The sequence below is a fragment of the Gasterosteus aculeatus genome, chromosome 21 (genome assembly GCF_964276395.1).
Source record: "Gasterosteus aculeatus chromosome 21, fGasAcu3.hap1.1, whole genome shotgun sequence".
Taxonomy (NCBI): domain Eukaryota; kingdom Metazoa; phylum Chordata; class Actinopteri; order Perciformes; family Gasterosteidae; genus Gasterosteus; species Gasterosteus aculeatus.
In genome coordinates, this window is record NC_135708.1 from 13566167 (window position 1) to 13581692 (window position 15526).

General features: G+C 48.2%; 1 protein-coding gene across 3 annotated transcripts in view; it reads right to left on the reverse strand.

The window, feature by feature from the left end:
• Positions 1-25: 25 nt before the first annotated feature.
• Positions 26-15526, reverse strand: part of arfgef1 (ADP-ribosylation factor guanine nucleotide-exchange factor 1 (brefeldin A-inhibited)) — a 35119-nt gene continuing 19618 nt past the window's right edge. For all 3 annotated transcript variants that reach the window (XM_078095842.1, XM_078095844.1, XM_078095843.1), the window contains 30 exons: positions 14563-14797; positions 13677-13776; positions 13265-13404; positions 13026-13134; positions 10997-11198; positions 10787-10898; positions 9891-10096; positions 9695-9779; positions 9402-9567; positions 8998-9149; positions 8769-8897; positions 8533-8691; positions 8259-8403; positions 8043-8133; positions 7804-7844; positions 7484-7653; positions 6928-7079; positions 6026-6198; positions 5726-5886; positions 5337-5467; positions 5100-5229; positions 4862-4997; positions 4455-4593; positions 4134-4206; positions 3766-3919; positions 3531-3670; positions 3275-3446; positions 2902-3040; positions 1718-1835; positions 26-1367 (listed from right to left, as the gene is read on the reverse strand). In XM_078095842.1, coding sequence (XP_077951968.1) covers positions 1164-1367; positions 1718-1835; positions 2902-3040; positions 3275-3446; positions 3531-3670; positions 3766-3919; positions 4134-4206; positions 4455-4593; positions 4862-4997; positions 5100-5229; positions 5337-5467; positions 5726-5886; positions 6026-6198; positions 6928-7079; positions 7484-7653; positions 7804-7844; positions 8043-8133; positions 8259-8403; positions 8533-8691; positions 8769-8897; positions 8998-9149; positions 9402-9567; positions 9695-9779; positions 9891-10096; positions 10787-10898; positions 10997-11198; positions 13026-13134; positions 13265-13404; positions 13677-13776; positions 14563-14797 — 4264 coding nt within the window. In that variant the 3' untranslated portion in view covers positions 26-1163. The remainder of the gene's footprint in view (positions 1368-1717; positions 1836-2901; positions 3041-3274; positions 3447-3530; positions 3671-3765; positions 3920-4133; positions 4207-4454; positions 4594-4861; positions 4998-5099; positions 5230-5336; positions 5468-5725; positions 5887-6025; positions 6199-6927; positions 7080-7483; positions 7654-7803; positions 7845-8042; positions 8134-8258; positions 8404-8532; positions 8692-8768; positions 8898-8997; positions 9150-9401; positions 9568-9694; positions 9780-9890; positions 10097-10786; positions 10899-10996; positions 11199-13025; positions 13135-13264; positions 13405-13676; positions 13777-14562; positions 14798-15526) is intronic.

Consider the following 15526-nt stretch of genomic DNA (forward strand, 5'->3'; position numbering starts at 1 on the left):
AGAAGTCAGTGATTAAGCATTTCAATTCAACCAAGTTCAAAAACTTTATTGACCTAGAACCTGATTAGAATGCCAGATGATGTGTCGTACAGAAAGTTGTACATAATCCTTTTTGCAACATAGAAAACTTTACATTGCTGTCTCATATACATTTTGTTTTCTACATCCATAAGCAGGAATGCATCCCATTCATACTTAAAGCACAGCTAACATTTGTCATTTTCTCTATACATATTAATTTCCCGCAGACAAAAAGAAAAAAACATTAAATATATTATTAACTTTTGATTTTGTACACAAGAGTGAAAATTAAACTTAAACATGAAAACAAACTAGTGACTCAAAAGCAGCTAGCATCAGGTTGCTCTCTTATCTTCCAGTTTCAGAAGCCCAGTTATTATCTATCTCCGATAAAAACCTAAGAACATATAAAATGAAATAATTTAACCCTTCATGTTCAATTACAAATCGTACGGTAGAGGACAATCTGCGGGAGATGGTGGAGTCAAATAAATTATCACAAAAGTAAAATCTCCAGTGCATTCAAAAAAAAGAGATCAAGTGCAGCAAATCCAGAGGAGGGAAAAAAAGATAAAGAAAAATAAACAAAATCTAGTGTTATAAGATTATTTTACACTGCGGCAGATCTGTACAACTAGTTTCATCCCAGACGCTACCAGTACTAACGTAAGCCATCTGCGGTGCAGACAGAAAGACCATTACTATCAATGTGGGACAAACGTCCCATTTCATAGTTACCAAACACGTCCTCCTGCATGTTCTTCCATCCATTCACGCTTTACTTTTTAAATATACAGTAAGAAGCACACATCTTTTGAAATAGATTCCTTCTGAGCGGATCAGAGAGATGGTTAACTGTCGGTTGTTAATCAGTAGTCTTATCCGACGGAGGCATCGCTACACCTTCTGCACGCCAATTGCTGCCCGTCATCGTGACGGAGCTCCATGTCGGGGGGCCGTCTGTGAACGGGTGTGCGGTGACAGGGTGCAGGGTGGGTGGTGGCGGATAGCCGACGGGTCGGGCGTGAACCCTGCGGAGGGCCCCTGAAGGGGGGAGGCGGATCCGAGGTCGGAGGCCTCAGCAGGGCTCAGTGTTGGAGGGAGGGGAGGAAGAGGAGGGGGGAGGCGTTTGTGGCGTGCCGTCACTCGGCCTCGTCCCCGACCTCCGGCTCTGCCTTCTGCTCGCTGGGTGCCGGCTGAGGTTCTGGTTCTGGCAGCCGCGCGATGTGAAACACGAGGCCGATGCGCAGGTAGAACTTTCTGAGGACCGCCCGCAGCTCGGGGATCAGGTCGAACTGCATGATCTCACACAGAAGAGGGTAGTACCGGGACGCATGCACCTTGAACTGTGGAAGGAGACGGAGAGAGTGAGACACACGTGTCTATGAGGGCTGCAAAGACTAAAGCAGCTATTTGTAGTTGACAAGCAGCATTGCTTTTTAGGCGGAATAAACGTACTATTCAATGTCTGTAACAATGGCTTTTCTTTTCTGTTTGGCTGTTAAACCACTTATTTAAGTCAGTGCAAACAAGTTACCAAATGCAACAAGCTTTTAAAGTGGATGAGGATTTGAAAATAGCTCGTATTTCACTCCAATACAAACGGTCCCATCTGTTATTTCTGGACATCAGACCTATTTTAAAAGGATCTGGCGTGTGCCAGGGAAGGCGTCATCAGGTGTTTCGGGGTCCTTACCCTCTCGTCACTGATCTTCAGCACCTTGGTGAGGAAGAGCAGCAGCAGGTTGGTCCAGGCCTCTCTGTGGCTCTCTGAGGTCAGAGCCAAGAAGTACGCTACAGCCCCACTGCACACACTGCAACACGGGACAGACACATCTCAGAAATGTATAGGACCACTCCGGGAGAACAATAAACACAAAGGAATACTGGATTTCATGAAACCAGACAGGCTGTTACTTAAGCGAGGAAGTATCTGCTTCCCTGCTTTGCTCATCACATGAAAATGCCCCAATTTAAACTTGAGAAAAACTACGCAACCACTCGCCTCCTTTGCACCAATAAACTCCGGTAAACAAGGGACTGTGTGTGTGTCTGTGTGTGCGCGCGAGAGCCTAGCTGTGTTGCTTCTGGATGACCGGATGAGGTAAGTTTTAGAAGGTGAGAATAATAATTAAATACAATCATGATGACACACATCAACGTCTCCATAAAATATGATTTCTGAGCAACTTAGTCCCCCATCCATCCATCCATCCTCTCCTCTTGTTCCTCTTCTCTCTAATAATGAATGCAAGTAGGAGACCGACAGACAATGAATACTTCATCTCGATATCATCATCAATTCGTGGGCGAGGCCGGGAGAGGAAGCAGCTAAAGCCTCTTTGAGAGATGCCGTACAAAGAAGCAGCGATGACAGCAGTGCTGACTGAACAATGAAACATCAGAGAGTGTGTGTGTGTGTGTGCCCCGATTCCTTTGGATCTTTACAGCGCGTGGCATCAGTTACAGACAACTGCAGAGCTGTGCACGGACTGAGCTTTTGCCACGAGTAACTGACTGGACATCTGTGCCCAAAAAAAGCGGGATTTCTTTATTCCCACATTGGAGGCAGTGAACTTGTAAAATAGTCCTTAAAAAAAACTATGCATATAATCAGACTCAGACATGGAGCAAACGGATGAGTCGACATTGATATTTTACAGATATTTTGGTAACAGATTTGGGGATAATGTGCCAATTGAGGCACCGTACAGGAGGGATCACTTCCAATCACTACTAACCGCGACCTTAAAATGATGTAGGCACATCAACTATTCTCAGATTGAGCTTTTGGAACCCGAAACATAATTTGAGGTAAAGGAGTAGGTGTGATCCTCATCATCGCCCACCACAACTGACTGACTGGTGTTTGTCTCTTACTCGAGCAGCCGTCTCTGGACCTCCTCCCAGGCGTCCCGCCGGCTCTCGTCTGTGTACATACGAAACAGGATGCGCAGGCCGCACGCCAGGCTGCTGGTCTCCTGCTTCAGCAAGTTGGGCTTCGACTTCCCTTTGAAACCTTGAAAGCACACACACACACACACACACACACACACACACACACACACACACACACACACACACACACACACACACACACACACACACACACACACACACACACACACACACACACACACACACACACACACACACACACACACACACACTTACATTTACATTCACAGCCACAACTCAGAAGCGACTCGGCCCGATGCAAAGCGCTAATCGCGGCGCTCATTTGCCGCCCTACCTGCTTTCCACAGTAAGGTCCGCTGCTCGTTGTTGGAGTTGAAGGCCTTGGCGAAGCCGTGCGACTCCAGCAGGCAGTCCAGCAGCTTGAAGAGCTGCTCTGAGGTCAGGTAGCGGTACATGCCTTGGGCCTGGGTCTCCGCCGGGACGTCGACTGCACACGAGGCGTCCCGCTTCAAAAGAAGGCAGAAAACGCGAGTCAGCTCGTTGCTGCCTTCAGTCGCGCGCAAACTGATGTGGAGTCTCACGCTTTGTACCTGGGCGGAAGCAAAGTTCTCGGCGTCTTCCTTCTTGCTTGTGGCCGGAAAAAACACAATGTTGTCGATCGTCTGGATGAGCTCAAGCTGCACGACGCACTTTATCAGCAAAGCTGTGAATAAGCGCTGCTCCTGGGCCTCTGTGGAACATAGAGAGGAGGGGGGGGGACTTCAATCAGAATATTTACCGGTGAAAACGCCAGCGGCCGGTCTGCGAGTAAAACGATGGGCTTACTCATCGGGGTCCTGCTGCGGGAGCCGTCCTCACACATGCCTGAGGCTGAGCTGTACTGACTCTGCCGACGGTTGTCCGCGGCGACCCGATCGCCGCTGCTGATGGAGTGCTGGTCGTCATGGCGGGTCTGAATATCCATCTGGGAAATGGAGTCCTGGGAGAGAGAGAGAGAGAGAGAGAGAGAGAAGTGGGCAGTTACTGTAAGGCGCACTTTACATATGTACACACACTGAACTATACAAACACAGTGAAGGTATATTAATTATGTATAAAGTAAAGCTGTGTGGCAAACGCTGGTTTCCAAGCAGGGAAAAGCTCAGCGAGATACGCAACGGAAAAAAGAATGGATAAATACTTGTTGTCCTTACCAGCGGTTTGTCTGAGAGGCTCGGTGCTGTCACGTGTTCTCCCTCTGCTCCTGCTGGTCTCCATGTCAACAGCCTAAAAAAAACAAAAAACAGTTTACCCAGTAAATCACATTCATTCTTGAACAGAATGACAAAAATCTATCAACTTTCAGTGAGTCTCATTTGATCCGGTCTTCGTTAATTGGTTTCCTACAAATACCCAATGTGTGGTTTACATTTGACACCTAATGTCCCCGTTTACAATGAATATCACGGCAGCTTCATTTGCATGTTCTCTCGCATCAATTAGATGCGCTTCGTGACCTCAGTGGAGGAGCTTACGCGTGTGGGATGGTGGTCTTGAAGATGTCCAGCATGCAGTTGCATGTCTTGTCCCAGGTCTCCAGGGAGAACTTCTCTCCATTCAGGATTACAACATTCTCTAGACAGTTGGTGCCTGAACGAGCGAGCTGCTCATTGTCTACAGACACACAGAGGAGGAGAAAGAGGGAAAAAAAAAAACCTGACATGACTGTTTATCTTAAGCGGTGGAGCCGTATTGATGAAGTACTTCAGAAGCAAGTTCTGCCCCTTCAGCCAAGCGCCGGTCATGGCTAATGCCTCTTGGGTATTTTGACCTCCGTAGACTGTTATGGCTTGAAGACGAAGAGGACTCTCTTGACCCTGACGCTGTCCACTCAAAGGATGAATACAGCAGGGGGGGGGGCAATGAGTCGCCGTGTGCTCACCTTGCTGCACACACCAGTAGAGCTGAGCCAGAATATCATCCAGCAGGACGTCGTTGAGGGACTCAAAGTATTGGGTGAACACATCAGAGATGGCGTAAAGTGCATGGTTGCAGGTGGTGGTCATCCACTCCGCTTTCTGAGAGACAACACAACCTCAGTGAGACCTCCAACACGCCCCTAACAAAAGCTACAACACACATGCTGAAGACGAGACATTTGGCCTAAAAAAGTCGTGCACCTCGGTCTGTTGCTCCGGCAGCTTCATGTTGTCGAAGATCCTGAAGACTATTCTGAAAAGGTCTTGCCACCAGTGCTTCTCAAAGGTGTGCCCGTATGTCTTCATCACTTCAAACATCACCGTCAGCCCCCTGGGAAATGCACACGCACACATTGGTCCTTTCCTTGATGTAATAGCCGATATATTTATATATATTCAGCTTTATGCTGATAAGAGGTTAAAGATGATCCCGCCCACCTGGTCCTGACATCCAGCTTACACCTGTTGATGATGCAGGAGAGCTCGAAGAGGATGGGGAACCACCCCCGCACCCACACACGGTCCTCAGGCGCTACATTCATGTCATCGCTGGTGTAGTCTTTGAAGGCCTGGAAGAGAAATACCAGCCGTGTTCACAGTCTTGAGCCGAACAATTAACCCTCTTAAGTTAAATATCAAATACACACGTTCGCATACATACTGTAGGATCGCTCGCTCTTATGCCTCCCTGATACACACATCCCCCCCTCTATGATGTTATGGATGAGCAAATGAATATAGTAGTGAGCAAAAGCTGTACGCTACAGTACAGTTACAGGTACAGTGAGGAATAACCCACTCAGTATGGAGCAGTATACTTCATTGACCTGTGGCCTCTCCGAGACGTATTTGGCGCAGTGCCGGATGAGGCGGATGGCTTCCATGCTGGTGTCCGGGAAGGAGGCGTTGCAGGCAAACTCGGACAGACACTTGACGGCGTCCTGGAAGGAGTCGATTGTGGCCGCAAAGTGTTTCTCAAATACATTCGCTGGGAGACGAGTAGAGGGAGAAAAAGGCTGAATCAGTTTATTCCTAAAATAAGTTAGGAACGATGCTATTGAAGCAATTACCCTCCCAGGTGCCTGTCTGTGTGTGTGTGTGTGTGTGTGTGTGTGTGCTGGACTTACTGACGATATGGCCGGTGGTCTGGAAGGCCAGCTCCACAATGCTCTCGTCCTGGTCAGAAGCCGCCAGGTGGAAGACAGAGAAGATGTTCTTCCAGCCCGAGCGGATGTTCGCTGCCTGGGAGTTAACCATCTGAGCTATACAGCGCACCACCATGTCTCTGATGGTGGGGGACCTGGAACGGAAATACAGAGGCAACATGAGCGGATTGTAAAGAGGATTGTAAAAAAAAAATCATCTCTCCGTTGACGTCAATCATCTTTGAAACCTCTAGACGTAACCAGACAGATTTTTTTTTGTTGCCATAGTGAAGAGCGTTTCCAACAATTCACTAGTAATGAATGAGAGAAGAGCTCTGGCTCAGCTTACCATTACCGCACGCACGCACACGCACACACACGCAGACACACACACACACACACACACACGCAGACACACTCAGAAAGAGAAGCATGCATGTGTCTAATGGACACGCTGTGCTGCAGGGTCTCCTTGGCTGCCCTCCATCTCATCTCTGTTGAAGCGCTCAGCCTGTTCGGTCCGCGCAAGGATTTATATTTACGCCGCCGCTGCTCCTCTTTCACGTGAATGAAACGGCTCGCCCTGCACGCAGACAATTAACGCCGCCAAATCTAACTCATTCATCACTGACGGCTATTCAAACTCCTTCCAAGACTGAATTGGACCGAGCAAGGAGGAGGCGAGGGAGGGGCGGCGGGGAGGCGTTACATGAATTCAATGAAAGGTTCATCCAAAGAGACTGAAGTGGGTCATTCACTACATGTGAACAGAGACAGGGCAAGAAAGAGAAGGAAAAGCAGACGAGGCAGAGAGCTGCCACAGAGGTTGTGTGTGAGTCTGCGGCCCAGAAATAGAAACGACTAGAAAGGCGGGCGGACTTTACCTGTTCTTTTTCATGATGTGCTCAAAAGGTCGGAGAAAGTCTTTCTGGAATCTGAAGTTAGCCAGCTCCCCCTTCTCCAGAAACTTCATGGACAGTTGCCTGAGAGAGTCCACCGCGAAAATGGCCACATCTTCATTGGAATTGCAGCCGACCTACAAGGAGCGAAAACGTATATATTTCAGAAAGATCTCCCTCCTTAAGCGCCTCACCCTCCAGCAGGATTTTTTTTTTTTTTAAATCCACTTCCCAACATAATGAATGACCACGTTGAGTGTTTGATGTTACACACTCTAAACCCAGTAGCAGAGCCTCAATGAGGCGTATGTCCCTCAACAACAAACTAGCAGAAAGCTGTTAAGGGCAACAACCTGTCCATCAGTGACTGAAATCAGCTTTTTGTAAGAAAAACAGAAGGTAGAAGAGAATATAAATAGTTGTTTGTTGCTTACTTCACAGGTGAGGAAGTTAATCCTCATAATTTTGGGCCAAGCAGATGATTCTTAGTTTCACTATGTTTTCACAATTTCCGTCCCCGCGGTAACCAATCCACACCCACCTTGTTGAAGTGGTCTCCGATGACCTCCCAGATCCTGGACCACTGCAGCCTGATGCGGCCCATGTTGTAGTAAGAGATCTCAACTATCTTCTGCAGGCTGAACATGCGTGGGTGTGTGGGCGAGGCCAGCTCATCCATGGACACGGCACACAGCCAGCGCACAAAATCCACTGGCGAACAGAAAGACGATGTTTGGCAGTGAGCAGGGAGAAGTTGCTTTGTGCGTGACAAGTGAGGCGCGACTATCAAAATATGCAAGAAATGCTCATGTCCTTGGAGCAATAAGAGCAACAGTGTGTAGCTACATGAGCTGGACTCACCTATTGCGTTACCATCCAGTCTGGTGGAACCGGTGAATATCCTAAAGCAGAGAAATCGGTGATTGTTATTATTTTAAAAAAAAAGACATCGCATGGAAAGATTTGCATTAATGACAAAAAACAAAAAGGGATGAGAACAACGTCTGAAAAAGAAAGATAATAACAACTCTCTTGGTTCCACTGGGACTTACTGTGGCAGGGCACTAATACAGTATTTTGTATCCCAGTGACTACGGTACCTGTCCACAGCCACCACCACGCTCTGAGAGCTGGTCTCTCCGATGGACTCCTGAATGCTGGCGATCTGCTTGCGGTCCACCGTCCCCCCGACTACACAGCAACGCACAAAGCTTTGTTTACCGTCCAGAACTGAGTGTACTTCTTAATCAACTCTGAGCACTGGCCTCGCTCTACAGAGTGTGTGTGTGTGTGTGTGTGTGTGTGTCGATGCTGACCTAGGCCGAGGTACTCGTCGTTGCTCTGCTCCTTGGTACTCGTAATGAACCCCTCTTTGCTCCTCACCGTCCCTGAGATGTAGCGCGCCTTCACTCCTGTGCCGATCAGCTGAGCCAGCTCCAGCTGACTGATGCACTTGGTAATCTAAAAAAAATAAAAAAGGGAAGAATGGATTACGTCGGGTTAAGAGCCGACGGCCAAACTCAAACCGCTTGCTGCAAAACAGCCACAAAACCCAACAAACAGACGGCCGCCGCTGTCGGAGGAGCCAACCTCGTGCCAAGAGTTGCCGAGGTAGTTGCCGTCGGTGTGGGCCACAGTGATGAGGGTCTTGATGGTGTCGATGTTCTTCTGCTTCATTTCGGAGATGCCAGAGCTGGCGGTCAGCAGGGTGAACCTCGCCAAGGCCTGCACGTACGCGTCCCTCTCCAACTGAGACCAAGGGAGAAGGCGGAGCGTCAGAACACTGCCCGGGGTACGAGACGCAGCGAGTGGAAGACCGCGCCTACCTGTATGCAGAAGATGCACGCTATCCTGATGGCGCAACGGATGCCCTCCAGACACAGCGAGGCCACCTCCGTGTCATCGCAGTCCTGTAGACCCACGCTGAAGGCCGCCAGGAACGGTGTCCACGCCAGCTGAGGAGCGGGGGGGGGCGAGAGGCACGCGGGTTTACAATGTGCGTGTCGTGAACGCGCGCGTCGGGCCTTTGTGTGCCAGAGTGTTTGCGCCTGCTACCTTGAACATGGGCCTGACGTGCTCCAGGTGTGTGGCGCTGGTGAAGGGAGCTTGGACGTGGCTGACGGCCTCCATCAGAGCTTTGGCCGTCTTCGCCATTTGCTCCATCTCCACGTTGTAGAGCAGACGCCTCTGCTTCTCGCTGGCCACACCTGAGCAGGAACACACAATTACACACAGTCACACGCGCGGCTCTTCGTTCAAGAGGCTCGGTGCCCGAACTATCGAGAGACAAAAGGCCACTTCTCGCCCGATTGTAATTATAAGCTGCATAAAACTCTTCCATTGAATGGGTTCTTGGAATTTATTTCTCCCCGCGTCTCATTTGAAACCATTGTGGCAACAAAAGGGAGTCTTAGGATTGATTACATCTTGAAGACACGGCCCAAAGCGGCGAGACTCACTCTGCTTGCTGGATTTCATGGTGAGCTCTTTCGTCTCCTTCATGGCGATCTTCTTTCCGGCGATCTCGTCGTAGATGGCCGAGAGATATTCCTCGGGTAGGTCTTTGCTGTCGTTGATGCCGCGGTTCATTTTGATGTATTGCTCTTTTGTCATTTTATTCTTCACCTTTTGTGGACGAGAGCAAGGACACGGGGTCAAGAGGTGCTCGCGCAATCCCGTCAATTTATGCCCCGCCCGGTATCCGACGGACTGACGGCTGTCAAGGGACATTTGCCAGAGGTGGACAGCTTACCTGTGGACTGTGAAGGTCTGTCGTCAACATAATGATGGAGTAGGCAAGGACGTACGCCGTATCAGCACTGGCAAAGAGGGTTTGTCTGAGAGACGGAAGGGAAGAGGAGGGTGGAGTACAGACAAAGTATGTTAACAGCGGCATCTTATGTGGAGGGGACGTCGAATCAAATTCTGCTATTCCCGCGTAAACCCACCCCTGATTGCATTCAAGATATCTCGCTGCAAACTTCTCCATGAGCCGGTCGATCTTCTGGGCCTCTCCGGGCAGCCGAAAGCCCTCCAGGAACGTCCTCAGTGCGGAGACAAAGTCTTTGCCTTGGAAGTCCATCTGGTCCACGTATGCGTACATCACCTCTTTATTGAAACGATCGTTATCTCCGAGGAATTCTCCCACCTGAGTCTGGGAGAGCAAAGAAGGGAAGACTTTATTTTAACGTAGAGCAATCTAGCATGAGCATTAAAACAATTGACACTTAGTAGAACTGCACGGTGCTCTTCATCTAACATTTCTCTCGTCATTAGAGACAAAGAAAATAGACTAGAACGGTGAAAAAGAGAAACTGGTTTTCCTGCTTTTCACCTACTGTACTTTCTAGTTTTAAGAAGCCCAGATCCAATAGCAGCACAGTCCAGTTAGCGAGGATTAGATAAATATTGTTAGCATTTGGTTTGGCGCTGCTGTGGCACCACCGAGGGCCGTTATGAGCGCTCTTTAACGCTGATTACCGCTGCACACGGACACCCTGGAGCGAGTGCGTGCTCCTCGTTAAGAGTTAACATTCACGCCGCTGGTAGACGGGCTTTAGGATTATTGCTTGGCTTCTGTGTGGTTTGGCTGGCTGATGAACGAGGCATTTTTGCTGCTTATTTCCCTGAAGAAGACGCCCAAAACAAAGCAATAACAGATCCTGGTGTTAAACCAGCTGTCCTATGTGACTTAAGGTAAGTGCAGGCCGGCTTCACAACTCCTGAGACAAAAGCCCTCGAATCGGCAGAAAAAGGTGGAGTCTGGGAAGAACGTTGATATGAATGATGTTTCTTTTGAATACTGAAATGAATTCATGAACAAACCAAGCTGCCAATGACTTACCGAATCAAGCCTCTCTTCCTGGTGCAAGAACTGAGCCAGATCCTCTGGGGTTGTACCCAGCATGCCTTGCTCTTGAAGGTACTGGATCCCTCTCTTTGGTTTCTTGTTGAACCTGTGTAGACAAAACAGCGTGCTGCAGCCAATGCAGTATCACAGAAACAACAGGATTAAATGGAGAAAAAAAAAAAAGGAGTGCGTAATTCAATTTACAGGTCGATGCCTTGCTCAATGATCTCCTTTTGCTGTTTGAGGACCTCAAACTGCTCAGGGTTGTCTGTGCCGGACATCTGGGTGCTGTAGCTGCCGATGCCGGACGAGGCCGTGGAGTCCAGGGAGTTGATGCTCCCGTAGCGGTTTATGGTCTCCGGGGCCTTGGTCTCCGTGCTCTCCTGCTCCGCTGGCTTCTCTTGGCCTGGAGAGCAACAGACACGAGATAAGACCATCCGGAGGGGATGAGAGACGAGATGGAAGTATTTATATTGTTTTTGTAAGGCGAAACCCCCCCCAACCCCCACTGGAAACCATCAGAAAAGTTTTTTAATTCAAAGTCTGGCACAAACCCAGCTTGCAGGCTTTGAGGATGAGCTAACTTCATGCCAGCAGTGCGCAAGAGACTTCAGTAATTGAAAGAGGAAACTGCAACACAGACAGAAATAAAAAAGAGCCCGAGGCCTTCTAGGTGATTGTTGCTGGCAGGGAGGGCACGCACTCTGGTGGTACTCACATGCACCCAAAACCACAGCCTGGACCAACCCCAGAAACACACACTTAATCACACAGAGCAAAGGCAAGGGAGGGTATGAGGGGAGGATATTATTAAAAAGAAGGCGGGTTATCTTAAAAGCTCCAGTCCGTTAACTAGTGAGCACCAAAATTGAGAGGCTGTGAGGAGTCAGAAACGATGCCGTGTGCTGCTGCTGGTGCTGATACCCAATGTCAGGGCCGGCTATCTGGTTACTGATCGGAAACTCTGTAAAACATTCAGGACGGTATCACAGTAACGTGAGCTGGAAGCTGCAGCTGGTTTACAGCGTGGAGCGAAATTAGGTGGAAAAAAGCAGCGAGGGGGGAGAAATTGAGCTGGAGAAATCCCTCGGCTTAACAAGCAGCCTTTTTACCCGTTGACTTTGGAACTGTTGGATGGAATTGATGCGTAAACGGTGTTTGGTGCGAGTGGGTAACAGGTTATAAGAGGGGGAGGCTGGTACGAAACCATCTCAAGCTACAGGCACAACGGGCTTAAAACCAACACTTGGATCACTGCAACACGTTCTAGCAAAATCGCTACTCGTCTGCGTTTACCTGCTCTGGCTTTGAGGACGAACCAAAAGAGGGAGAAAAGGACACAACAGGGGACGATTGAAAGAGGCGTATGCAATGCGTCACACAATTCAATATATTGTAACCACTAATATTGTTGCAGTTTGATTATATGAGCAAAAATCACAGAACATTTTGGCAAAAAAAAAAAAAAAGTCCGTGTGAATGAAACACAAATGTCTACCGCTTAGCCATGACAGCTTAGCCCATGGCGAGCGCGTGGAGGGGTTTACAGGCTCGTGGGAGATCTTCTACAGTACTTTTCACAAAATTGCAACTAGGTTTGAGCCCCTAACCTTGGAAAAAAAACAAAAAAAACGAAGGCCAGTCTCACACACAGGCTTGGCTCCAGGTATCGCTCTGTTCTCCACTACACCTTCTGGATTAGCCCGTCCGCGATGGCCTCTGGGCTTTATCTCTGGCTGGAGCCGAGCTGATGAATGCTCGCTTTCCTCCTCAGAGCGATATCTTCCCTGATGGATGCCAACTGTCAAATCCTGCAACTGATTGCGGCCGAGATGGACGCGAGCTTTATCTCCGGCCCCAGTTAACCTCAACCTCGATGAACTGATGCCAAAAAGGAGCATGACAGGTTTAGTCTTTTGACAGGTCTAGTCTCTGGCGCACACTTTAAAGCAAGTTAAATTCTCCGTTCTCAAACCCCTTCTGATCACGGCTTGTATAAGAATATGGAAACAATCTTCAAGAATGACTTAACGCGCCCCATTGGAGGTTAATTCATCCTTCAATAACAGTGATGGGATCGGCAGTTCAGCAGTACATTAACCTGGACTAAAATAAGAGTTCTGCTGCTTATGAGTATACGGACTAAATATCAACCAGTGTGTAGAGGCAGAATGAGGCGGATTGGGTTTGGCAGCTGTCGCAGTAAATCACGTTCATGCTGAGCATTTCTTACCGAGGCTGGTCTGGGAGTTGGGGTTGACGTATTGGTCTTTACTCCATTCTACCATACATTTCAGGATGGACACTAGACATTCAAGGCCTTTCTTTCTCAGGGTCAGCTCCTAGAAAGGGTAACAACAAGAAATTACAGTAAATAACCGTAAAAACAAATATTAATCCTTACATTGACGTTAAACAACAGTAACGAATGGAAGCACGTGTATTTGAACAAAGGTGAGAGACGAATAGCACCTGTAGGGTTGTCGTGCCGAGCTCGTGGCCTCCGCGACCCTGCGCAATTTTTGAGAGGTCATTGACCAACCGCTCAAATATGTTAGCAGCGTTCAAGTCACAATCGTAGTTCACGTAGATGTCCACCACACTCTGGGCATCTGAGAGAGAGAGAGAGATGGGAGGGTTTCAGTGAGAGTCTATGAAACAAATATAGACTGTGTACACAGAAATAATTACAGGTTAATAAGTATATGGTATAATCATTTAATTAAAGGGGACATGCCATGCTTATTTCCAGGTTCATACTTGAAACCCCCCCGCCCCAATCTTACGTACGGTCTGTCTTTCAGAACGTGTCTGAAAAGCACCCTTTTAGTACACAACTACAATCAAGGTTATTATGGAATAAAAAGAAAAAAGCCACACAAACCTGCACATATTCTTGTCAGGGTTTGAATAACCATCCACTTGTGGTCGTAGGAGCTTGTGGACGTCTCGAGAATGTACAGGAAAATCTCCTTGAAGAACACCTTTTGGTCGGAGTAACGAGAGGGAAAAACACCAAATTAATTGCCTGCCCGGCCAACAGAAAACGGCCAGCGGGAGGCCACGCGAGTTTCCATCAGTAGACCAAGCAAGTAAACCACCGGGTCACGCCTTCCAAACGTTGAACCAGCTCGAGCGGAACAATACAACGCGTGCAGCAGAAAGGAGCTTGTAGAGCAACTGTGCATTGCACTCGGGTGCCAGAATGTTACAGCACTGTGGGAGAAATCACATGTTTCCTACATCGCTGGTGTCAGCGGCAGTGACTAATGGAGTCAGACTGTCAGTATTATGAGATGAACTATGTTAGTTACACAAAAGGAAAAAAAACCCTGCATCACTGTGCTTCTTTTGAAACTAATCTTTTTTTTTTTCTACCTAAGTCGTTCATTTGCCGGAGAAGGTGTGAAACGTATGCATGCATCCCATGACTGAAGAGGTGGGCGGAAGCATAAATACAGCCCCTGCAATGAGCCAACTGGGTCATCAGGTTTCCCCTCATATGTAAATCAAGAAAAATGAAAATAAAATAAAACGAAACGCAAGGAGAGCACCCTGCTGAAGTACAACAGCGGTCAGAAAAGCTGGTGTGCGGTTTTGGAAATGTGGACGACCTTCTTTGCGTCAAAGCGTTAAAAGCTTTCGTTTGAGGAGATCTGATCATGGCGAAGCACCTGCAGACAAATTCTTCATTAGCTTAGAAGCACAGGAAAGCTTCGGTAGTGAGCTCGAGAACCTCCCCCAGAAAAACGCTTATTTGAATCCATTACCTCGATTTGCATCTTCAGGTGCGTCTTGAAGTGGGAGAGCAGCGTGAGGAAGATGGAGAGGGAGAGTTCAAAGACCTCCGGCACAGAGGAGACGCCGTTCTTGGACAGGGCCACGCACAGGTACTGCTTGATGGCGTTGATGAACATCTCGTTGGTCTTGAAGATGGGCCCGGCGTTCTGCAGGATGGACAGGAGCAGCTGGAGGGACAGGACCTTCGAACGCAGCTCGTGGGACCTGAGGTGCACGGGGAGGGAGGGAGAAGTTCAAGCACTGCTTCCATGGATATAAAGCCAGCTTTGTCAGAGAAATTAGATGTGACTGCTTTAGCATCTAGAAAAACGACAAACTAATTATCTGCCCTTCAAGCAAAGTTACACTTTTCAGAACGTGGCGTGATGCACACTGGGACCACACTATACTTTATTTCTCTATCTGAGAGTCAAAATCTTCCAACAGCCTTGAGAGACAAGCAAGGGGAACTGAATCACAGATCCTCTGCGTGTGCAGCTTTGTCGGAGCAGTTTTTCCTGCAGCAGCAGGACAGAAAAACTGGAGCAAAAAAGAAAAAAGAAACATACTTTCAGCTACTTTATATGCTGAGCTTGGCTGCCTCTGCAACGTCTTCCGTCTGTGGCGAGCAGACAAAGTTGGATTTATGTGGCACAACAAAAATGTGTCTCAATCGCTTCTGCAAGTGCCCATAAATATGGAATCTTTTTTTGGTTGCCCTAAACGGAGCACTTCCACCAAAGCGCACACAGGCGTTCTTGTGGTAAATTAAAAGAAAAAAAATGATGTCCAGATTTTAGGACAAACTGTTAAGTGACATGCTGTAGATAACTTGCAATTATAAACTAAGTTTGTTGTTATTCGTGCAAGTTCACTGGAACTGGCTCCAAGTGCGGCATTACCGAGCCCAAATATTCAAGAAAGGGCTCAAAATCTCACATTTAAATATGTCAT